This window comes from Etheostoma spectabile, chromosome 5 (genome assembly GCF_008692095.1).
Source record: "Etheostoma spectabile isolate EspeVRDwgs_2016 chromosome 5, UIUC_Espe_1.0, whole genome shotgun sequence".
Lineage (NCBI taxonomy): Eukaryota > Metazoa > Chordata > Actinopteri > Perciformes > Percidae > Etheostoma > Etheostoma spectabile.
Window position 1 is genome coordinate 32,422,007 of NC_045737.1, and position 20,976 is coordinate 32,442,982.

Here is a 20,976-nt window from a genome sequence, read left to right on the forward strand (position 1 = left end):
AGAATTCCCTAAGATCGATACAATGCTCTTTTATTCTGTCAGATGTCAACACACATGTTCATCTTTTGTTGTATAATAAATTGGTTTCTACTGTGTGTTATTCATGAGATCCGTGTGGAATAGTAAAAGAAAGTTCCTGAATAAATGGACACTATCTTTGATGGATATAAACTAAGCAATGGTTTATGTGGTTTCAATTTTGAAAGTAGAGTAAGAAAGAAGAAAAACAACATCATAAAGTAAACGTGGGAAAGAGGTCTGACAGTGAAATTGAGCTATAAGAGAAGAAATTCAACCAGCATCGTCACGTAAAATCCGTTTTCAGCCATGCTGACGCCATGGTTCTAAGGACGACAATGTTTCTTGGTCGGAACATGTATCCTAATAACTTCGGTGATGCCCTGAATTCCACCAGTGTCACCATGCAGTTTAGATTTAGGATTTACGGTCCTAACATTTGGTGCACAAATTCACATCCCCCCACAGAGAGTTATTAATTTGCTTATCACCGTAACATTTCAACTAGCAATATCATGAAGTGAAAAATTGATTTTTGACTTTGGTTTATAATCAAATACGTGCAAAACTTAAAATTCCCATCAGCCTACATTATACCTGAAATATCATGCTAATATTGTCATTATGTGCATGCTAGCAATGCGGATGTAGCATTTTGCTGAAAGCCTAGGAGAACCTCATGGATGTAGACTATTCATCTCCATTCCCAATCTGTGTGTGGGAAGGCATTTTTCCAATTAGCACACACGCCTTTATGTTTTTTTCCTATTACTTTTAATAATTCCTAATATTTTTATATTATTACACCTATTACTGAACAGTTTCCCTTTTTTCCCCGAGGTCCCTCCCAAACTGGTCATAGATTGCATAAAAAAAATATGATATTGATATTGCCTTTTCAGAGATGCTTCGTCTTCCCTTTTCCATCGCTATCAACGTTTAGCTCTCAGTGGTCCAGTATCCAGGACAACGGTCCGTCTTCAAGTCCGTCGGGGAGTTTTTAAACTTCATGCAAGTGCAATAGTGGTCGAATCTGCTTGAAATGACTTTTTTGAAACAATATCAAGGACTCTAGAGGATATGTGTTTTCAGTTACAGTACATCGTACAATCAAAAATAGAAATACACAAACTAATATTTTTGGCTGATTACTGCATTTTATTGAACGCTTTGGAAAAAGCAACAAGGATTATTTCCCATCAAAGCGTAACCAAACGTATAACCCCAAAAACATCTCTTTAGTGTGTTTCGAGTTACATTCTTAACTTCATAATTGCGGTCATTAACAGAATAGGAGGACAGAAATCATCTACTGTTTACACTAGTTAAGAAATTAACATAATAGTAAAGTTTTTTTTAGTTTCAAGGATAGGTAAGGCTGAAAGCATAAGGCCGTTATTCTGACTGCTACTCAACTCTATCACAGTGTCAAGATGATCTCCTTCCCAGGGAAGTTGACCAACCTAACTAGAGCAAATAAAACCACATTTATCCATAAATTCCAGAAGAATGGATTATAAAGGCAGTGTAACCCAAAGTAAATTACATTTTTCACTGAAAACAATAGATACTTTTTATACGACCCCATCTGGATTCTGCATTAAACAGGTTTATGTATAGAGATTTCTTTTTCAACTATTAAAAGGTGCCCTATGAGTTCCTGCATGGTTTCAGCGCAATTTAACTTTTATCTCAAATCGTTGGCATCTCTCCTTGATCCGCTAGCTGCCTGCCCCCTGAATACACTGTGATAAAAAGCCCGGTCTTGGGAGACAACACAGGGGTTGTGAAGGTCAAACACTAGAGGCACAGCCTGTGCAGGAAATACAACAAAACACTCAAGGGACAACCTCTAGCTCACCGAGTAACAGCGTGGGCCCCATGTAGGCTGAGTCCTCTGCAGTGGCCCGGGGTTCGAGTCCGACCTGCGGCCCTTTGCTGCGTGTCATCCCCCATCTCTCTCCCACCTTTCCTGTCTATCCACTGTCACTCTGAAATAAAGGGGGAAAAGCCCCAAAAAACACACACACACACACACAAAAAAAACACTCCAGCCAATCACCGACAAGATGGATGGGGGAGGGTATGGGGGTCACTGACAGTTAGTCATTAAAGTTACAGAAACATGTTTTTAAACTTCATGCAAGTGCAATAGTGGTCTAATATGCTTGAAATTACTTTTTGGAAACAGTATCAAAAACTCTAGAGGATCTGTGTGTTTTGAATTGACTTGAAGCGTCAACAGAAGTGAGCATGCAGGAACTCAGAGTGCACTTTTAAAGGCAATATTAAGTCTTTTTTTTTATATAATACTGTATAGGTTTGCCAAATGTCCAAATAATCAATTGTTCTGTGAAAAAATGACTGGAGAACTGGTTGTTCTGTCAAATCAAATAGATCAAAGCTTAATTTCTACCACTAAAAAGTCCTAACCAATTGGTGGAACTGGCAGGGCAGCAGGACATATACAATGTATTTTGACTCATAAAGTTGTAGTGGCTCACAATGGGACTTCTTTAACAGCTACCTAGGTCAGACTTCATCAAATTAAATAGTGAAGACACAGTCTAATGTTATGTTATGTCTATTTTGTACAAGTTATTGAGACCTGAAATATGGCAACAGTTTAAGACGGGGGGGTCTTAATGCAACTAAAGCGTAATTTGCATAATCCTGCTGCGCTGCTCCGAGGCGTTCTACCACTGTTATGTGAGAAGATACCAATGAGAAAAAGATGAAAACAGATGAAACAGTTTTTGGTTATTAAAGTGCTCCAACACACCATCAAATAGCAGCAGTATGTATGCACATATAAATGTGGTTCAGCAATCAACCATTTAAAAATCACCCATTTTACAGTCAACAAAATGTCCCTCTAACTCAACTCAAAAAGAAAGAAAAACACTCATGAGTTCTTTCAGTAGTTACTTCAACTTGACCTCTGGTTAGGACAAAATTATTATCTTTAAATGGAAGAGAAATTAACACAAACTAAAAACAAACTAAAATATTGAAATGCAGAATATCATCCATACTTTACATACATAAAAAAATTTACATTTCTTTTTTTTCTCTTTTTAAGAATAGATTCTGTAAACACTGCTTTAGGTCCTTTAGGTACGGTTTATGCACATTTCTGCTATGTTTCTCCATAGAAAATAGTCTGAGGCTCCTGCTCTGGCACCTGCAGGGAACAGTATATCCTCCTCAAAACCCCAACTTTTACACCATCCGTCCAATTTTCTACCCATTCCACCTTAAAACCACAGAAAGAGAAGAAACTACAATAATTGAGTGGAAGCTCTAGTGTGGTGATGTTTTTATGTAGGTGTGATGGTACTTTCACATTTTAAAGTACCCACTTAAAACCCATCTTAGTAAAAAACAAAAAAGGATGTAAAGGAATCAAAAACTAGAGAAAGGGACGAGGGGTGTTATCTGAGGACAGTCGACAAGGCTAGGTCTGAATATTGATAAGGCAAAGCATGGGTAGCGGCTGGGAGGGGGGGGGGGGGGGGGTTGTCCACACGTTGGGCAGATTCTTAGCCTTTCGTGTACATTTTCAAAAACAGGCGGAGATGGTTCTGTAAGGTAGTGAAGAATTGTAGAGGTGATTCAAAGGCCTTGGAGGAACTCCTGGAGCTGCCTGACGAGCTCTGTGTCCACGGTCTCCATCAGGACCCCGAAGCCCTGGTCCCCCATCATGGCCTGCTGCGCCTTCAGCTTCTCATAGACAAACTGCTGGAGGGAAACACTGTGCACCGGGTCCTCCAAAGCCAACTGTAGTGCGACAAAGAAAACAGAAAAATTACATTTCCAATGCTACTTGAGGAAGTTGGGGTTGTTAAAATATGAAATTGACCGACAGTAAATGGACCGCTCATATTCTTTCGCACGCAATGTTTAACATATACTACTTTCAGAAACTTTTCAGACAAAGTGACTTTGCCGTAATTGCACACTGAATTTGAAATTAAATAAATTATGGCTTTTTGTCAACAGTCTAAATTAAACACTTTACAAGAAACATCATTTCTGGAAAACAAATTGCATGAAAGCATTATGTCTTTTTTAATCCCCTCTTACTTTACTGGGTAAATACAGGGAGGTTGGATATTTTGGCACCAATTAAAGGTTTGATTCTTCTTGGATTTGTCAGCACTGTTGTAGCAAATCTCAATTTGGGGATTTACTTTTTTCTTATTCTTTGTTGACGATTTGCTCAAGCTCAACATTTTGTAAAGGGACTCAAGTGTGGTTTTGGCTGGGTCAGAAAGGGCTTTCACATAATTGTTCTGTAGGCATTCCAGATTAGATTTTGTAGGAGATAGCTTAGAGGGGCTCTCTCTAACAAGCTTCCCAGTCTGGATATTATGATATTATGCCCAGCTTTTCTCACACCTAGCACTTTGCATTGCATCTGAAAAGTTATTCTCGTTCCAGCAGAATCAAAGAATCTTTTGCCTAATGCTGTCAGTTTTTCACGCCTTTTTTTTTTTTCCTTCAACAAAGGCCTCCTGGTCAATCTAACCATTTATCCCAGCTATGCACTGCACTAACTAACTGATCTCATTCCAGCAAGATCTCACTTTAAATGTTAAAAATCTATTGGCATGAGGGTGATTAGATATTTACAACTGTGGACAATTAAGGATTAGTCCTATACAGTATAGCCTGGACCACAATTACACACTACATTGCCGTTATGCAGGGTTCTTGGTGTTGCATGATTTATACAGTGAATGAAGAGATAAACCCAAGGCCTATCCACACTAAATTACTGATTTTTTTTTTCTTAATTCCCCCCGTTTCTGCTCAGGTTGTCAATACAACATACCTGCAAAAGTAGTTGAAAAGGACATTCAGTAGAAAAGCAAGCCCTCACTGTTTTCGTGCCTTTTGACAAAAAAAAGGGAGGAAAACGCAACTCTCCAACTTTGACATATACATCCAACACCAAGCTTGGACTACAGAAAATGATTCAGTATATGCAGTTGCTGCCATTCATCTTACGCAGACTGCAGCACTGGAAAAATAATCCTTGACAATAGAGGGGAAAAAAAGCAAGAAAAAGTTGGATGGCTGACTAGAGCCGACACATTTCATTTATTTTTCTTTGGAATGAAGAAATGGCAGAGGAAAACAACAACACAGAAAGGTTTAAAAGTCTGCACTTTGCAAATAAATTAGAGGCGTATACACATACTGTGGACACCATACCACAAATCCTATTCCTATATACAGAAAAGGCAACAAAATCAATTAAAAAAGTAATTATATAAACGTAAACAAAACTTTCTGTATAATGCAAATTTAATCTGCATTTCAATCTTTCATACCCTTAAATTATTATTTAAAGTGATATTCATGCATGTGTATTTGTGCACCTGTGTGCCTAAATCTGTATGCTGGCTCACTCACTTTGATTTCCCCACAGATTCATTATGACTGTTATGATGATGATTATTATGTGATGTTGCTTAACCCTCCTCCTCTAACCTTTTGAAAGCAGGCCGGGTACTGAACTACACACCAAGGTGACCTAATCTTTTTTTAATAATCTATCATACACAAACATTTGGGCAAGCTTGTGGACTCTTACTCACTCAGTCCCAGAAGAGCACTACAAATCCCAAAGACAAAACACAGTGGGTCCTTTGAGAAGAAGATTATTGTAATAACAACTCTTGATCTCTAGCCAATCAAGAGAATACTTGTCATGCTAATTAGTTCTTTGTCATTACAGTGCAATCAAACTAGTGAAGAGTGGCTGTTGGAGAGTGGCTTAATGGAAATAGCTGTCATCTAACCTTCATAATTACCTTCAGCACAGGGACCTCCAGGATGTGTATGTGTCTGTGTTGGACTGTACCCTCTAATGTTGTGTGTGTCGAATATAAAAAGGTCTTAGTAAGCATGTCTTAATTACTATGATGCTCTTAAGTATCTAATCTAACTGGGGAAAAAACAATGACACACATCTGCATAAATCCCAATAAATACAGATGTTAATTCTGGTTTAGTTGGGGGAAAAAGGCAATTAGGCAAAGTCTTCTGTGGAGATAAGGTGTATAATGTCTCAGCCAAAGCACAAAGAGAATAAAAGGTGTTTGAGTGACTGAGCACTTCTAGGAGTGTTTGAAGAAGTGTAAAATTAAAAGGAAAATATGACAGAGATGCAACAGATGAAGAGACTAGAGGTGGTGGAAAATTGATACAGCATAGTATTGCGATATTTTCCCTGGCAATACTGTATCGATACACAGACACCAAGTATCGATCTTTTATTATATATCTATTGGTCAGTTTGTTTGATTGACAATCCCATTTTGCAGCGATACAATTGAAGTGTGATGAACAAACGGAGAAATTTATCTTTTTAGATAAAACCGATGTTGACCAAGTTTGGGGACATGATTTGAAATTAGGAAAAATTTAAAGTTGGAAAAAAGGTAATGAATTACAGTGTATCGTAGAATATTGCAATATGTTTAAAATCGCAATAATACCATATCGTGACATAAGTATGGTGGATGATATATCGTGAGACCTCTGGTGATTCCACCTCTAGAAGAGATGGTTAAATAGAGAATGTTAACAGGATGTGAGCTTGAAAAAAAAACGCTTAAGATCGCTGAGATATGGAAGAAAATGCTGAGGACACCTGCTGTCGAGACTCCATGTACAATACAGCGCTGATACAAATATATCTGCTGAGTGGAAGTTATGACAATAAGAACAATATGTATGATCCAGTGTCATCCCTGGGGGATGAAAAGACAATAGAGAAGAAAAGAAAAACAAAAGAACAAAGGAGATGTGAGGCTAGAAGAGGTGAGGATCTGATTGCCGTGCAAAAAGGAAAGGTGAAGAGGAAAGTGAAGAAAGGGGCAACACAGGAAAACAAATGCAGAAAGAGAAAGGAGTATTGTCGTGCAAAAAAAAAAGGAGGTTACCGGAAACTGGCAGGATGCCATTGTGGCAGAGAACACCATAAAGAAAGCAATGAAAACAAGATGACGTGGGACGCAGTGAGAGGGGGCAGCTGTACCTCATTGTTCAGGATGCAGAGAAGGAAAGAGAGGAGTGGGCAACATGAGAGGAGGCAGAGAAAGATGAAGAGACACAGATGAAAAGACAGGGCCTGTGAAAGCCCTCTTCCTTGGACTATTGCTGCCCTTTTCCAAACCAAACATAGTAAAGCCACCCATGCCGCCATTACTGTAAAAACGTGTTGTTCAATAATTTTAAACATCTCCCACTAGGGCTGAACGATGTTGTGTTTTAGCATCGACATCGCGATGTGCGCATTCGCGACAGTCACATCGCAGGAAAACTTTTTTGCAGCTAGATAGAAAAGTAAACTTCTAAACTAAACCCCGTTCTCATTTTCCATGATTATTACCGGCCGACCCTTCCCCTTTAAGACAGGTAACCATGTGGGCAACGTGTGTGTGTGACCTTAGTCCGACGGGGTTTGTTATGGAAAGTGAGGCGTTCCGTGTGTAGAAAAGTACCGTAGGCAGCAGCTGCTGCTGACACAGTGATGCGCATAGTTTTGATGGGTAGTCAGTGACGCTATGGTAGTTGTGTTTTATAGTTGCTGCAAATACGAAATAAATCACCTGATTTATGCAACATAATTACAACCTCTCCCGGCCATTTCCCCTTGCAGAAAGCTGCTACCAGCCAGGCTAAAGCTAATATAGTTAGCCTAAAGAAATATGCAGAAAGCTGCTACCAGTCCCAACTAACGTTACGGTTCGGAGCCGTGACGCTGGAAACTTAACACTAATCTACTACAGAAGCCTTTGTTTGATCTAACGTCATTTCCACTGATTTCATTGTTCTTGGATACACAGAGTTTGTTGCTAGTGCGCGTGACATGCAGGTCTGATCTATTTATCAAACTAACGAGCTGGCCCTGATAGTCGACCACGACATGACATTTAGAGGACGCAACATGCAGTCACTGTCATTCACGTTAGCCTGGATTGATGATTAAATGAATACAATGGTGTCATGCTAGTCAACCAGCGTATTTCTACCTAATTTCCCTCCAAAACCACTTCAGAAGAGTAACGTTAGTCTCAGTGCTTACTTGCTTTGGTGTGTGTAAAGCATTAAAGTTCAACAAAGAATGGTACCCATTAGAAAATATCCTCATTTTTTTCTTCTATGTAGATGCACTCCCCTACAAAACCACCGCAGTAGTCGAGAATGATTTATTATTCCTAAATAGGGATATTTATGTCATCTTTTAAAAAGTACTTTTTCTTTCTTCATATCGCAATATATATCGCAGGAAAAAAAAAAAAAAAAGAAAGAAAAAAAAAAAATCGCAACTTTAGATTTTTCCAATATCGTGCAGGCCTATCTCCCACTACAACACACACAACAAGTGTGCCAACAACCCAGATACATATGAGTGAAGTCCACACAAAAGGAAAGCAGTCTTATTAAAAACCAGCTACAGTAATATATCCTGCTGTTGCAGGAAATCTGGGATTAACAAAACAGGCACAAACTCCCGGATAATAAACTCACAATTAACACAAGTGGGCCTATTAAGAATCCATTTTACTTTAACCTTCTGATTACTCAAACCTCTTATTTTCATTCCTCTCCATTTACCACTTCATTCCTCTCAGTCATTTACTCACCACAGTCAGCTGCTCTATTCAGTGGAAAAGCATATTTGTAGCAGAGGACATTAAAGGAAAGTCAGGCAGGCAATTGCTAACTGGAGTTAATGAAGCAAGAGCCTGTACTTGTCAATGGTGCCTGAAGTCTAACTGCAAACACACTGATACAGTACATGAGTAATGTGTTTGTGTGTGCACTCACTTCAGTGTGATTTAAAGAGCTGTGGGGGTGTATGATGTATTAAAGTGTAAATTAGGAACTGTTCTGTGTAATGGGATGCTGACTGTGTAGGGTTCAGAGGATTACACTGCGGGCAGATGTTAATTTGATCAGATAATTCATGACACATCAACAGGGTTCGCCAGCCAGTCGCCTTTGGCAATGCTGACTAGACATGCAAGCTTTTGCAAGTGGTCAAATATGACTCAAAGCATATTATTGTTTGAGAATCTCAACACAAGCCTCCACGGGTGTATAAGATACAAAATCCAAATGCTGCTTGAAAAGCGAAAAAGGCTTGGTTTTATTTGGGTGTGATGACTGATCAGTTGCTGTTCAAGGGCTGCTCGATTATGGACAAAATCATTATCCCGATTACTTTTGATCAATATTGAAATTACAATTATTGAACACTTAATACTTTTCCCATTTGAACATTTTTGTTTCCATTCAGAAAACAAGACAAAATAAGAGTTGACTTGAAAAATGTAATGTCCTAATCGTTTTAATCGATTATTCTGTTTTTGTGATCATTAGGAGCCAAAATCCTAATCACGACTGTTCCAGTCTGGGTCAGTTGAAGTTGACTCTCAGGAGATGAAATCATACACAATATGGAGTAGAATGACTGCAATCGTTTACCTTCTCATGTAGTCGCTGCCCTTTTATACTAATTACAGTTATTTAAAACAATTGTTATAGGGATGCCGACATCATATGAGTGGGTGGGAGAAAATATGCAAGAATTTGCTTGCGGTATTTCAGCATGCCTGGATGCGCAACAAGCCTTCCTGTCAAGACCAAAAAACCTGTGCAAGTAGGTGAAGACAGTCTCCCCAGCTTGAAATCATAATAGCAGTCCAACAGCAATAACCTCATAAATCATATTTTTTGGTACAAGTGATATTTCTACATGGCAAATGATTTACTCAAGACAAAGTAAAAATAAACAATGTATTTAGAAAACCAAGGAGATTTAATCATGTCATGCTACTAGCTAGATACTAGCTAGCTACTACGCTTAGCCCGCAGTCATTGACATCAACAGTCAACAACAATGTCCATTATATTATAATGGACATTTTGAAAGTGAAGTGTTAAAGTGAAGTAACAAAGTGAAGTGTTATAATGATTATAACACTTCACTTTGGCATGTATTAATTAGCAATGGTTATCAAAATAAACATTGGATCTATTTAGACAACCAAGGAGATGTAATCATGTTGTGCTACTAGATAGCAAGATGCTAGCTAGCAAGCTCCGTGCTACTAGCTAACTAGATTAGCCTTATTGTTTAATGGATTTGCAAGAAATAAAACTTGATATCTTGCAAACGAAACTCGATATCTCGCAAAACAAAGTCAACAACCTCGCAAAAAAGATCTCGCAAATGTGTTTGTTGCCAATACATGTTTTTTTGTGAATATTTTCTAGTTTCTTCTGTCCTTTGTGACAAGAATCTGAAAATCTTTGAGATTTGGACAAAACTGCCATTTGAGTATGTCATTTTGGACTTTGGGAAACACTGATCCACATTTTTCACCATGTTTTGACTTTTTTTGTTGATGAAACAACTAATCCTCAATTAATCAAGAAAATAATCAACAGATTACTTGACTATGAAAATAATCATTATTTGCAGCCCTAGTACATACCATTTGTTCACACATAAAATTGCAACAGCTTTACTTTGTACTTAAAACTGCTGTACGTAGGATTGAGAAGATCCAGGAGTTAGCCAATTAGTGAATTAAACACTTATGAATTAGTGTGCATGAGCAGTTATTGATACACAATTAGACACCGCTCTGGCCCTGATTGGTAAATCTGAACAGGTAGCTGTAGATTTTTGCAAATCGCATTACAGGCTGTAAGTGGTGCCAGAGGAGCCAGATTTGTTTTTAAATTAAATGCTTCATGTAGTTCTACTCAAACATAGGGTCAGTCTCAGAAAATATGACAGAAAGTTAGTTATTTAAGACCTTCGGCCCCTTTAATATGCTGCTGTTTGGGATGTTTTTTGCATAACTTTATAAGAAATATATTTGTTTTGTGTACAGGCATTTGCAAAGGCATGAGGCCCGGAAGAATTGGCAGCGTAAAGACTGCCATAACTTCACTGCTAATTAAATACAGCAGTTGGATTTTTGCATGACTGTTTTACAGTTTATTTGAGGATTTTACATTTTCCCAGTTAAAATGAAGACTTCTCTGACTTTTGTCACAGTAAAAGCACTTTATATATTGCCCTCAGTAACGGACTTCATTTAAAACACATTTGCAACTTCATCAGCCTTTTCTAATTATCTCCACATCTACAGTAATATATTCATTAAACTTCTAACAATATGAACAGCAGTCTTCATACAGCAACATTAACAATGTCACATGAATACGGATAAAAAAATAATGTGCACAACTTTAAATGACAGAACTTAAATGAACAGCAATGTACATGTTGTATTTTAATGCAGGCTGATAATAAGGTAAACCTACTGCTGAGTGAACAGAATAGGCCTCAGGATTAATAAATCCTGGCTGTTAGCCTGGTTGGGACCAATATTCCCACAATAAATTCTCCAATAAATAAAGTCCAGTAGTGACACATCCACCAAAATATGGCTTAATTATGGCAGTCTGGTGCCCACAAGGATTTGGAACTAATATCAGAATACAAATGTATCAAGACGAGGAAGAAAGTCAACTAGTTGATAGGAGTTATTCATGTGAAACATTTTTGGTTCAGGTCACTTGAGGTAAAACAGAAGATTAGTACATTAAATGTTTGGACTATCAGGTAGATTAAATGGGAGAGTAATCAGGGTGTGCGGATGTATGAGGGAAAGATAAAGGCAACAGTAAGACAGTGGAAGGTGCAGAGGAGTGATAAACAAATAGAAGCAAGGTGTGTTTTGCCTCGAAAAGTATAGGTACAAACACATACTACCATAAGTGGAGTGAAACCAGGGGTGAGGGGAAAAAACAACCAAGCGATAAATGGCAAGAAAAAAACAATCTGCATGAAGATCAAGAGCACAGACAACCTGATTGTGCACAGACCAAATATTATATTCCGGTCGAGGCAAAAATGCCAGGGAAGGGAAGATGAGACGAGTGGAGGCTTGAAGAAGAAAAGAATCAGTGTGATGATGAGCAGAAAGGATAGAGGGAGAGTGCTATGCCCCCTGCCATGGTTCAGTGATAAAGAAGCACAGGTCTTCATGCATTGGAGAGTGTAGAAGATAAATGAGAGGCAGGATGAAAAGAAGCGACAGAGAAGATGTGAAGAAAGTGGAAGGGGTCTGGGAGTGATCAGATGAAGCGATAAAAAGAAAAGCAGAAGACAGAAAAAAGAATTGGGCAAGATATGATAGGAAGAAAAAACTAATCATGACGACTTTGATTATGATGCTGTGCGTATGCAAAATACTAATTAAAATAAACAGGTTATACTTGTTCTATTTATATGTGGAGTTAAATTACACTTAAAAGAAAACACTGGTGAGATTTATCTTTCTTATTGTCAACAAATCCCACAAAAAGAATGAACCCAACAATGAATTGATGCTACTAATAAAAGTATTGTATGGGAATCCTAAGCCTGATAGATCTTGTTCATCTGTGTAACCGACCGAAGTTATGGAAGATTGATGTCTCTAGTAGGAGTAAATGGGCTCGGGGATGAGTGCCAGAGAAAGGATGCGAAAGTTGGAAGTATTGCAAAACGGACTAACACATTGTCAGCTTTGCTCTTTTCATGGGATTTATTGACAATAAAAATGACAAAATAAACATTGCCAGCCTTACCCTTTAAATACTCTCTAAAAAGCAACGTAAACATCTGAGGTGGCATGTTAAGAGAAGAACTTTAAATGCTTGACTGTCTGAACGAATAAGGGACGCAAATGATTGTTAGTATGCCAGTTTTGATGAAAGCATTTGTGAGTGTGGTTAAAGGATATTATGCATGACAGTGAAAGTCTATATATAAGTTTATGTGTTGGCAGAGCTGCACTGGCTTGGTGGGAATAGGCCTGCTGAATATGAGTCTTAGAATAATCCCATTACCTCAGGCTTCTCCTACTCCAGTCCTGCAAATGTCCAGTATCCACTGGTGTCACGACATACACTGCCTTGATTAACGGAAACCTACATGCATGTGCATACGCATGCATATTCTGAATTTTTAATATATGCATGTATACACAACCTTGTGTTAGTGCTTTACATATTCTTATACTTATATTTTAAATGTAAAATATACTGTATGAGATAAGCCTGATATTAAAACTCTGTGCCACAAGTTATTAAATCAGGCTTTTAGCCTCCGTAGCCTATCTGAGGTAACCCTTTAATATATATATATATATATAATATATATATATATATATACACATACAACACACACACCACACACACACACACACACACACACACACACACACACACACACACACACACACACACACACACACCACACACCACACACACACACACACACATATGCTCAGATACAAACAATTACAAACCATAAAAATGTAAATGTAAAATTACACAAAAAATCTGCACAGAGCAACCCACCTTCAAAACCCAAGCAATGGACACTTAGAGGTCAAGCAACTCTGAAGAAGAAGTGTGGTGTGCCAAAAAGCCGTGTGAGCAAAGTGGAAGAAGGATGTATGGTTCGATTGGATCTGTAGTACATAATCCTTAAGGCAACACAGTGAAGCTTGATGGTGGCAGCATCGTGCTGTGGTGTTTCTGCTCAGCAGCAAACAAATGGTGATTGTAGTGGATTAAGTAAATGCAGTAAAATACAAATGCAATAACCCACAAAGCTACACAGTATGGATGTAATGAAATTTCATGCCACAACATAAAAATGTGACTAAGACGATACAAAGTTCAAAGTCATCAGAGATGGGAATTAACAAAGTACAACTACTTTGTTACTGTACTCAAGTACATTTTTCTGATATTTTTTACTTTTACTCCTCACATTTGAACACAAATATCAGTACTTTCTACTCCTTACATTTTACAAAATTGGCTCGTTACTTTCGTTTTGTACAAGAGGTCGTCATGTCGGAGAATAGCGCGGACACACTGCGAGCAGGCGCGCGCCACAAGGAGAAAAAAAAGTAAGATAAAAAAAAAGAGATCTTGTGTGTGTCCTTGAGAACTGTAAGTCGTATATAACTTATGTTCAGTTCATTAAGCCTGTTATTTGAAAATTTAAAGTAAGTCAGTTAGTGATTTTGTTGTTTGTGTTCCTCACCGGTTAGCTCGTTAGTTGCACGTTTGATTGTAATGAAGCATCAAAAGAGAGACGTCGTCTCTGTCTGTGTTTTAACAGATACACCTGGGGCCAAGTTGGAAACTAGCTACCGTTATTATTGTTCGCTTCCTCAATAGAAAATGGAGATCACAGAGATTGGGCAGACAAGCAGCAAGACATTCCCAATCATCCTCGGCCTTATCTGAGAGAGATGTTTGAGATAGCATCAAGAATAACTCCTGGCCAATGCACTGTGTAACTCTTCTTAACTGTAGGTTAAGTAATCCATATTTAATATTTATTTTCTTTCCAAAAGCCATATTTGAACACACCACCACAACACACACACACAACACACCACACCACACACACACACACACACACACACACACACACACACACACACACACACACACACACACACACACCCCACACACACACACACACACACACACACACACACACCACACAATTACAAACCATACACTGAGACATAAGAATGCGTCCCACAGCAAAAAAACAGAAAGGAAAGCTGGGAGGGAGACCAAACAACATGCAGAAACAGGCGCCCGCACGCACACTAAACCTTTATTCATACCTTTTTTTGCATATAATACTATGCTATTAAAATAATACTTGCTGGCATGATTTTATAAATTATGTTTAATGTTACATACAGGTGCTGGACATAATTAGAATATCATGAAATCGTGGATTTATGTCAGCAATTCCATTCAAAAAGTGAAATTTGCATATTATATTCATTCATCACACACAGAGTGAAATGTTCACTTATTTTAATTGTGATGATCGTAACTGACAACTAATGAAAATCCCAAATTCAGTATCTCCGAAAATTAGATTATTACTTAGGACTAATACAAAAAAAGGATTTTTAGAAATGTTGGCCTACAGAAAAGTAAGAACATGAAAAGTATACTTAGTTGGGGCTCCTTTTGCCTGAATTACTGCAGCAATGCAGCGTGCCATGTAATCGATCAGTCTGTGGTACTGCTCAGGTGTTATGAGAACCCAGGTTGCTCTGATAGTGGCCTTCAGCTCTTCTGCATTGTTGGGTCTGGTGCACTGCATCATCTTCTTCACAATACCCCATAGATTTTCTAAAGGGTTAAGGTCAGGCGAGTTTGCTGGCCAATTAAGAACAGGGATACTATGGTCCTTAAACCAGGTACTGGTAACTTTGCCACTGTGTGCAGGTGCCAAGTCCTGTTGGAAAATGAAATTTGCTTCTCCATATAGTTGATCAACAGCAGGGAGCATGAAGTGCTCTAAAACTTCCTGGTAGACGGCTGCGTTGACTCTGGACCTCAGAAAACACAGTGGACCAACACCAGCAGATGACATGGCCCCCCAAACCATCACTGATTGTGGAAACTTTACACTGGACTTCGAACAACGTGGATTCTGTTCCTTTCCTCTCTTCCTCCAGACTCTGGGACCTTGATTTCCAAAGGAAATGCAAAATTTACTTTCATCAGAGAACATAGCTTTGGATCACTCAGCAGCAGTCCAGTCCTTTTTGTCTTTAGCCCAGGCGAGACCCTGCGGACGTTGTGTCTTGTTCAAGAGTGGCTCAACACAAGGAATGCGACAGCTGAAACCCATGTCTTGCATACGTCTGTGCGTGGTGGTTCTTGAAGCGCTGACTCCAGCTGCAGTCCACTCTTTGTGAATATCCCCCACATTTTTGAATGGGTTTTGTTTCACAATCCTTTCCAGGGTGCGGTTATCCCTCTTGCTTGTACACTTTTTTCTACCAGATCTTTGCCTTCCTTTTGCCACTCTATTAATGTGCTTGGACACAGAGCTCTGTGAAGAGCCAGCCTCTTTAGCAATGACCTTTTGTCTTTTGCCTTCCTTGTGCAATGTGTCAATGGTTGTCTTTTGAACAGGTGTCATGTCAGCAGTCTACCCCATGATTGTGTAGCCTACAGAACCAGACAAAGAGACCATTTAAAAGGCCTTTGCAGATGTTTTCAATTAATTAGCTGATTAGAGTGTGGCACCAGCTTTCTACAATATTGAACCTTGTCACAATATTCTAATTTTCGGAGATCCTGAATTTTGAGTTTTCATTAGTTGTCAGTTATAATCATCACAATTAAAAGGAATGAACATTTGAAATATATCACTCTGTGTGTGCAATGAATGAATATAATATGCAAATTTCACTTTTTGAATGGAAATACTGAACTTTTTCATGATATTCTAATTATATGATCAGCACCTGTACATGTGGCACAGAGAATCCTTTGAGATGAACTGTATCTGTGGAGTCTACCTCAGTGACTACCTTACCTATGGGATCTTTAATAATGTGGAGTCATTGGTAGTAGACGTATTCCCCCTGACACGCTGTATTCCCTTACTGTTTAAAACCTTTTCCAGCTTAGTGGAGGTGCATAGTCCTACCACTCAAAACCAACATGAAAACACATAGTAATGTTCCCTCAGCATTTAGTTTAGTTGTTAAACTGGATGTAAAATGAGCAGGGGCGTTAAATCACCTGTTTTACATAACATTATATATCGGTCGGGCTCTACTCTGGAGTACACTTCTACATCGCTGCAGCAAGGTGCGAGGAAACCCCTTGAGGTCAGCAAAAACAAGATGTGGCGATAGTGTTAAATATCGGGTTAACTTCCATCCAAATGAAAAATGCATTTTCCACCACTGACCTTTATCAACATGCTCTTTAAAATAAATATATTACAAAACGCTTTTCCTGCATTGTAATGTGGATTCTACGGTTTCCTGAAAATGCTGAAGTATGGCAATTAACATGCTAAAAGTACTTTTCTGCAAAACTGACAAGATATAAACCACAATACAGGTTTTCAGTGTTTCTGCAGAAAAACGTTGTGAAGTATAATCTTTGTTAAAAAAAGACACACCTTAAGGACAGAAGGCCATTTCAGTGACAACACTATAATTTGCGATTGCTTTTACTGAAACACAGAACAGGCAATCACACAGTTGGAGGCAACAGAACAATAGCCTGCTAACAAGCAGAATAAATAAGCCATGTTTGTCAAATCATCCAATGCTACCAACTATCCTCTCAACAGTAGTATGAAGCAGAGATTTACCAATGTTTCCGTTGTTATGGTATTTCAGTGTTGCTGGCAAACTTTTAAAAAATGCTCTTAAAATTCTTGTGTGGAGGTAAATAATTGCAATGTATGAGCAACATTTTCAAAATTAGTGTGGACCAATGGTGATTTCTTTAAGCCTGCAAGGGAAGCTCAGTTTCCCCTAAAATGTCAAGAAATTGATGGTCAGATCTATAATATTGTGTTACCATTTTATTGACTAAAAATGCAATGGAATATGTTCATCTCAAAGACGAGTTTGTTCAGAATCAGCTGACTTGATTTCCTTCTAATACATTCCCGGAGCATCACAGTGCATTTCCTTGTTGAAGCCTAGCATCCATGGACTTCAGTGGGGCTGTTTTGGACAGTTTTTTTAAGTGCTTCAAAACTATGCGGTCATTGGATAAATGCAGCGATTATGTCCCGCCCACGGACGCTCTGCATCTCTGGGGGGTCAAAGGAGGAGTGGGCTGGCTTGGACGCTGGGCTTCTGCGTGATGATTGGAGGGTCTGTCGAAAGGCTGCATCTCCTTTTGACTGACAGCGATTTTGTCCTATAAAAAGATGCCGAAGCTACGAGCTCAGTTCCATTGCGGATTTTGTGAGTTTTTGTTGAAAGACGAACTGCTGCAACCTATTTCTTGGTATTTCCTCGGCGAAATTGCTAGCCAAATTTCATCATACATTTCATACAATTATACACCACACTCCTTGTTTCAGTTTAACCTGAAATTCACATGTCTTCCTTTGAGTTTAATATTGTTTTGTTAGATCGTTTGTTCATTCATTCATACATACAGTAGGCTAGGCTAGTGTTGTAGGGGTGAACTAGCCAGCTAGCAAACTGCACACAATGGCAGACAATTCTACTATTGTCGACCGGATTTTGGCAAAGCCATTTGAAAGTTTTCATTACGAGGAGAAACTTAAAATTAAACAGCAGGGCACATCAACACCTAAGATTGATTTATTAACACCTAAGATTGATTTATTGCAAAAGATAGGTCAAAGTAACAGGTTTTTTTTCAGCTCTCCTAGTATAACAAAGTTAGCTGGCTGACTGGAAATGCTGTGACAAAGAAAATGTGTTGCTGGCCATTCTTCTTGATGGAACCATCTCACGGATATAATAAATTATTATGTTATAATGTATGATTATATATATTATATTATAAAAAATGGACAATTCTTAAGACAGATTTTATGAAAGGCCAGCAGCCGCCACTAGTGTGAACATGGCATAAATACCAAGCATGCCCTAGGCTGCACTGCCAAAATAAAATGAAAACCAAACAGAGTGAGACAGAACAGTGACCTTAGAAACAAGGCCATGTACATTCATCAGCGTTATTATATTCAGGGACAAAGATTGATCAACCATACAGAAAACAGACAGCACGTTAAATAAGCATCAAGGAGGACACACGGGTTGGGCCAGTGGGTAGAGCGGGTGGTTTAGGCCTCGACGCAGAGGTCCAGGGTTTGATTCTGACCTGTGAAAATTTCCTGCATGTCTTCCCCTTCTCACTCCCTTTTCTCACCTAGCTGTTAAGCTGTATAAAGGCGGAAAAGTCCCCCAAAAAATAGGGGTTTCATTAGTTCACGGTCTCTTGACTTAGAGGGAGGATAAGACCTTGATCGCAGTAATTTCCTCACTAAATGAGGCGGCACTAATTGTAATACTATAATTAGTATTGTACCAGAGGGCATTAATGTAAGAGCCCCAGTCTGTCATTAGGGCGCATACTAGAAAACCCATACCTTTAAATGAAGGAGTGGCGCATGCATGTACACACATGTGCACACAAGTGCATATTAAAAAGGAATGGGGAAAACATAGATTGAGCTGTAAATCTGCACAGAGCAACCCACCTTCAAAACCCAAGCAATGGAGTTTGGAAGGACAGTAGCAAGAGACGCCACTTAGAGGTCAAGCAACTCTGAAGAAGCAGTGTGGTGTGCCAAAAAGCCGTGTGAGCAAAGTGGAAGAAGGATGTATGGTTCGATTGGATCTGTAGTACTTAATCCTTAAGGCAACACAGTGAAGCTTGATGGTGGCAGCATCGTGCTGTGGTGTTTCTGCTCAGCAGCAAACAAATGGTGATGGTAGTGGATTAAGTAAATGCAGTAAAATACAAATGCAATAACCCACAAAGCTACACAGTATGGATGTAATGAAATTTCATGCCACAACATAAAAATGTGACTAAGACGATACAAAGGCAGTTCAAAGTCATCAGAGATGGGAATTAACAAAGTACAACTACTTTGTTACTGTACTCAAGTACATTTTTCTGATATTTTTTACTTTTACTCCTCACATTTTAACACAAATATCAGTACTTTCTACTCCTTACATTTTACAAAATTGGCTCGTTACTTTCGTTTTGTACAAGAGGTCGTCATGTCGGAGAATAGCGCGGACACACTGCGAGCAGGCGCGCGCCACAAGGAGAAAAAAAAAGTGAGATAAAAAAAAAAAAGAGATCTTGCGTGTGTCCTTGAGAACTGTAAGTCGTATATAACTTATGTTCAGTTCATTAAGCCTGTTATTTGAAAATTTTAAGTAAGTCAGTTAGTGATTTTGTTGTTTGTGTTCTTCACCGGTTAGCTTGTTAGTTGCACGTTTGACTGTAATGAAGCATCAAAAGAGAGACGTCGTCTCTGTCCGTGTTTTAACAGATACACCTGGGGCCAAGTTGGAAACTAGCTACCGTTATTATTGTTCGCTTCCTCAATAGAAAATGGAGATCACAGAGATTGGGCAGACAAGCAGCAAGACATTCCCAATCATCCTCGGCCTTATCTGAGAGAGATGTTTGAGATAGCATCAAGAATAACTCCTGGCAAATGCACTGTGTAACTCTTCTTAATTGTAGGTTAAGTAATTCATATTTAATTATTTATTTTCTTTCCAAAAGCCATATTTACGCGCACACAACACACACACACACCACACACACACACACACACACCACACACACACACACACACACACACACACACACACACACACAACACACACACACACACCACACACACACACACACACACACACACACACACACACACACACACACACACACACACACACACACTTCTTTAAATGTTAAGGGGAAGATAAAAAAAAAAAAAGGAACTGGATCTGTGAATTCTCACTGAATCACAATTGAATTCATATTTTGCTACTCAGTCCGGATCTTATTAACCTGGAGTCCCAGTCTCTGTCACAATAATCATACATATGTGATGTTTTAGGCCTATTGACAGACATCCATTTAAAATGTAGGCAATGGCATATAAAGAGCCTTGTTTCCATTAAAATGTACTTCTACTTTTACCAGAATATTTTTTTTAACACAAGTATCTGTACTTCTACTTAAGTATGGAAAGTGAGTACTTTTGCCATCTCTGAAGTCATACTGTGACTATTGGAGCAGTTTTTCAGTCCGTTTCTACTGGTCAATAGACTAAAACGGCATTAGTGGTTTTTACAAGCAGCAACTGCTCAGGCTTATTTGACACAATCAATCAATTTGTGATGTGTAGAGATGATTTTCATGTGTTTGCGCTAGTCTCTCTTCAAATCTTTCTATTAACAATTCCAATCCTTTTCACTGTAAAATGCAACTGAATCCATCGCATTTGCAAATTTTGCAGGTGCTTGTAGTTCAGCTTACTGTTTTGGAGAACGTTGG

The 20,976-nt window shown here is 38.7% G+C and overlaps 1 protein-coding gene across 1 annotated transcript in view; it reads right to left on the reverse strand.

Moving 5' to 3' along the window:
• Positions 1–1,156: 1,156 nt before the first annotated feature.
• The window catches only part of ipo11 (importin 11), a 152,455-nt gene continuing 132,635 nt past the window's right edge, over positions 1,157–20,976 (reverse strand). Inside the window, exon 29 of the mRNA XM_032516504.1 lies at positions 1,157–3,798. Within this exon, the coding sequence (XP_032372395.1) occupies positions 3,634–3,798 (165 nt within the window). The 3' untranslated portion in view covers positions 1,157–3,633. The remainder of the gene's footprint in view (positions 3,799–20,976) is intronic.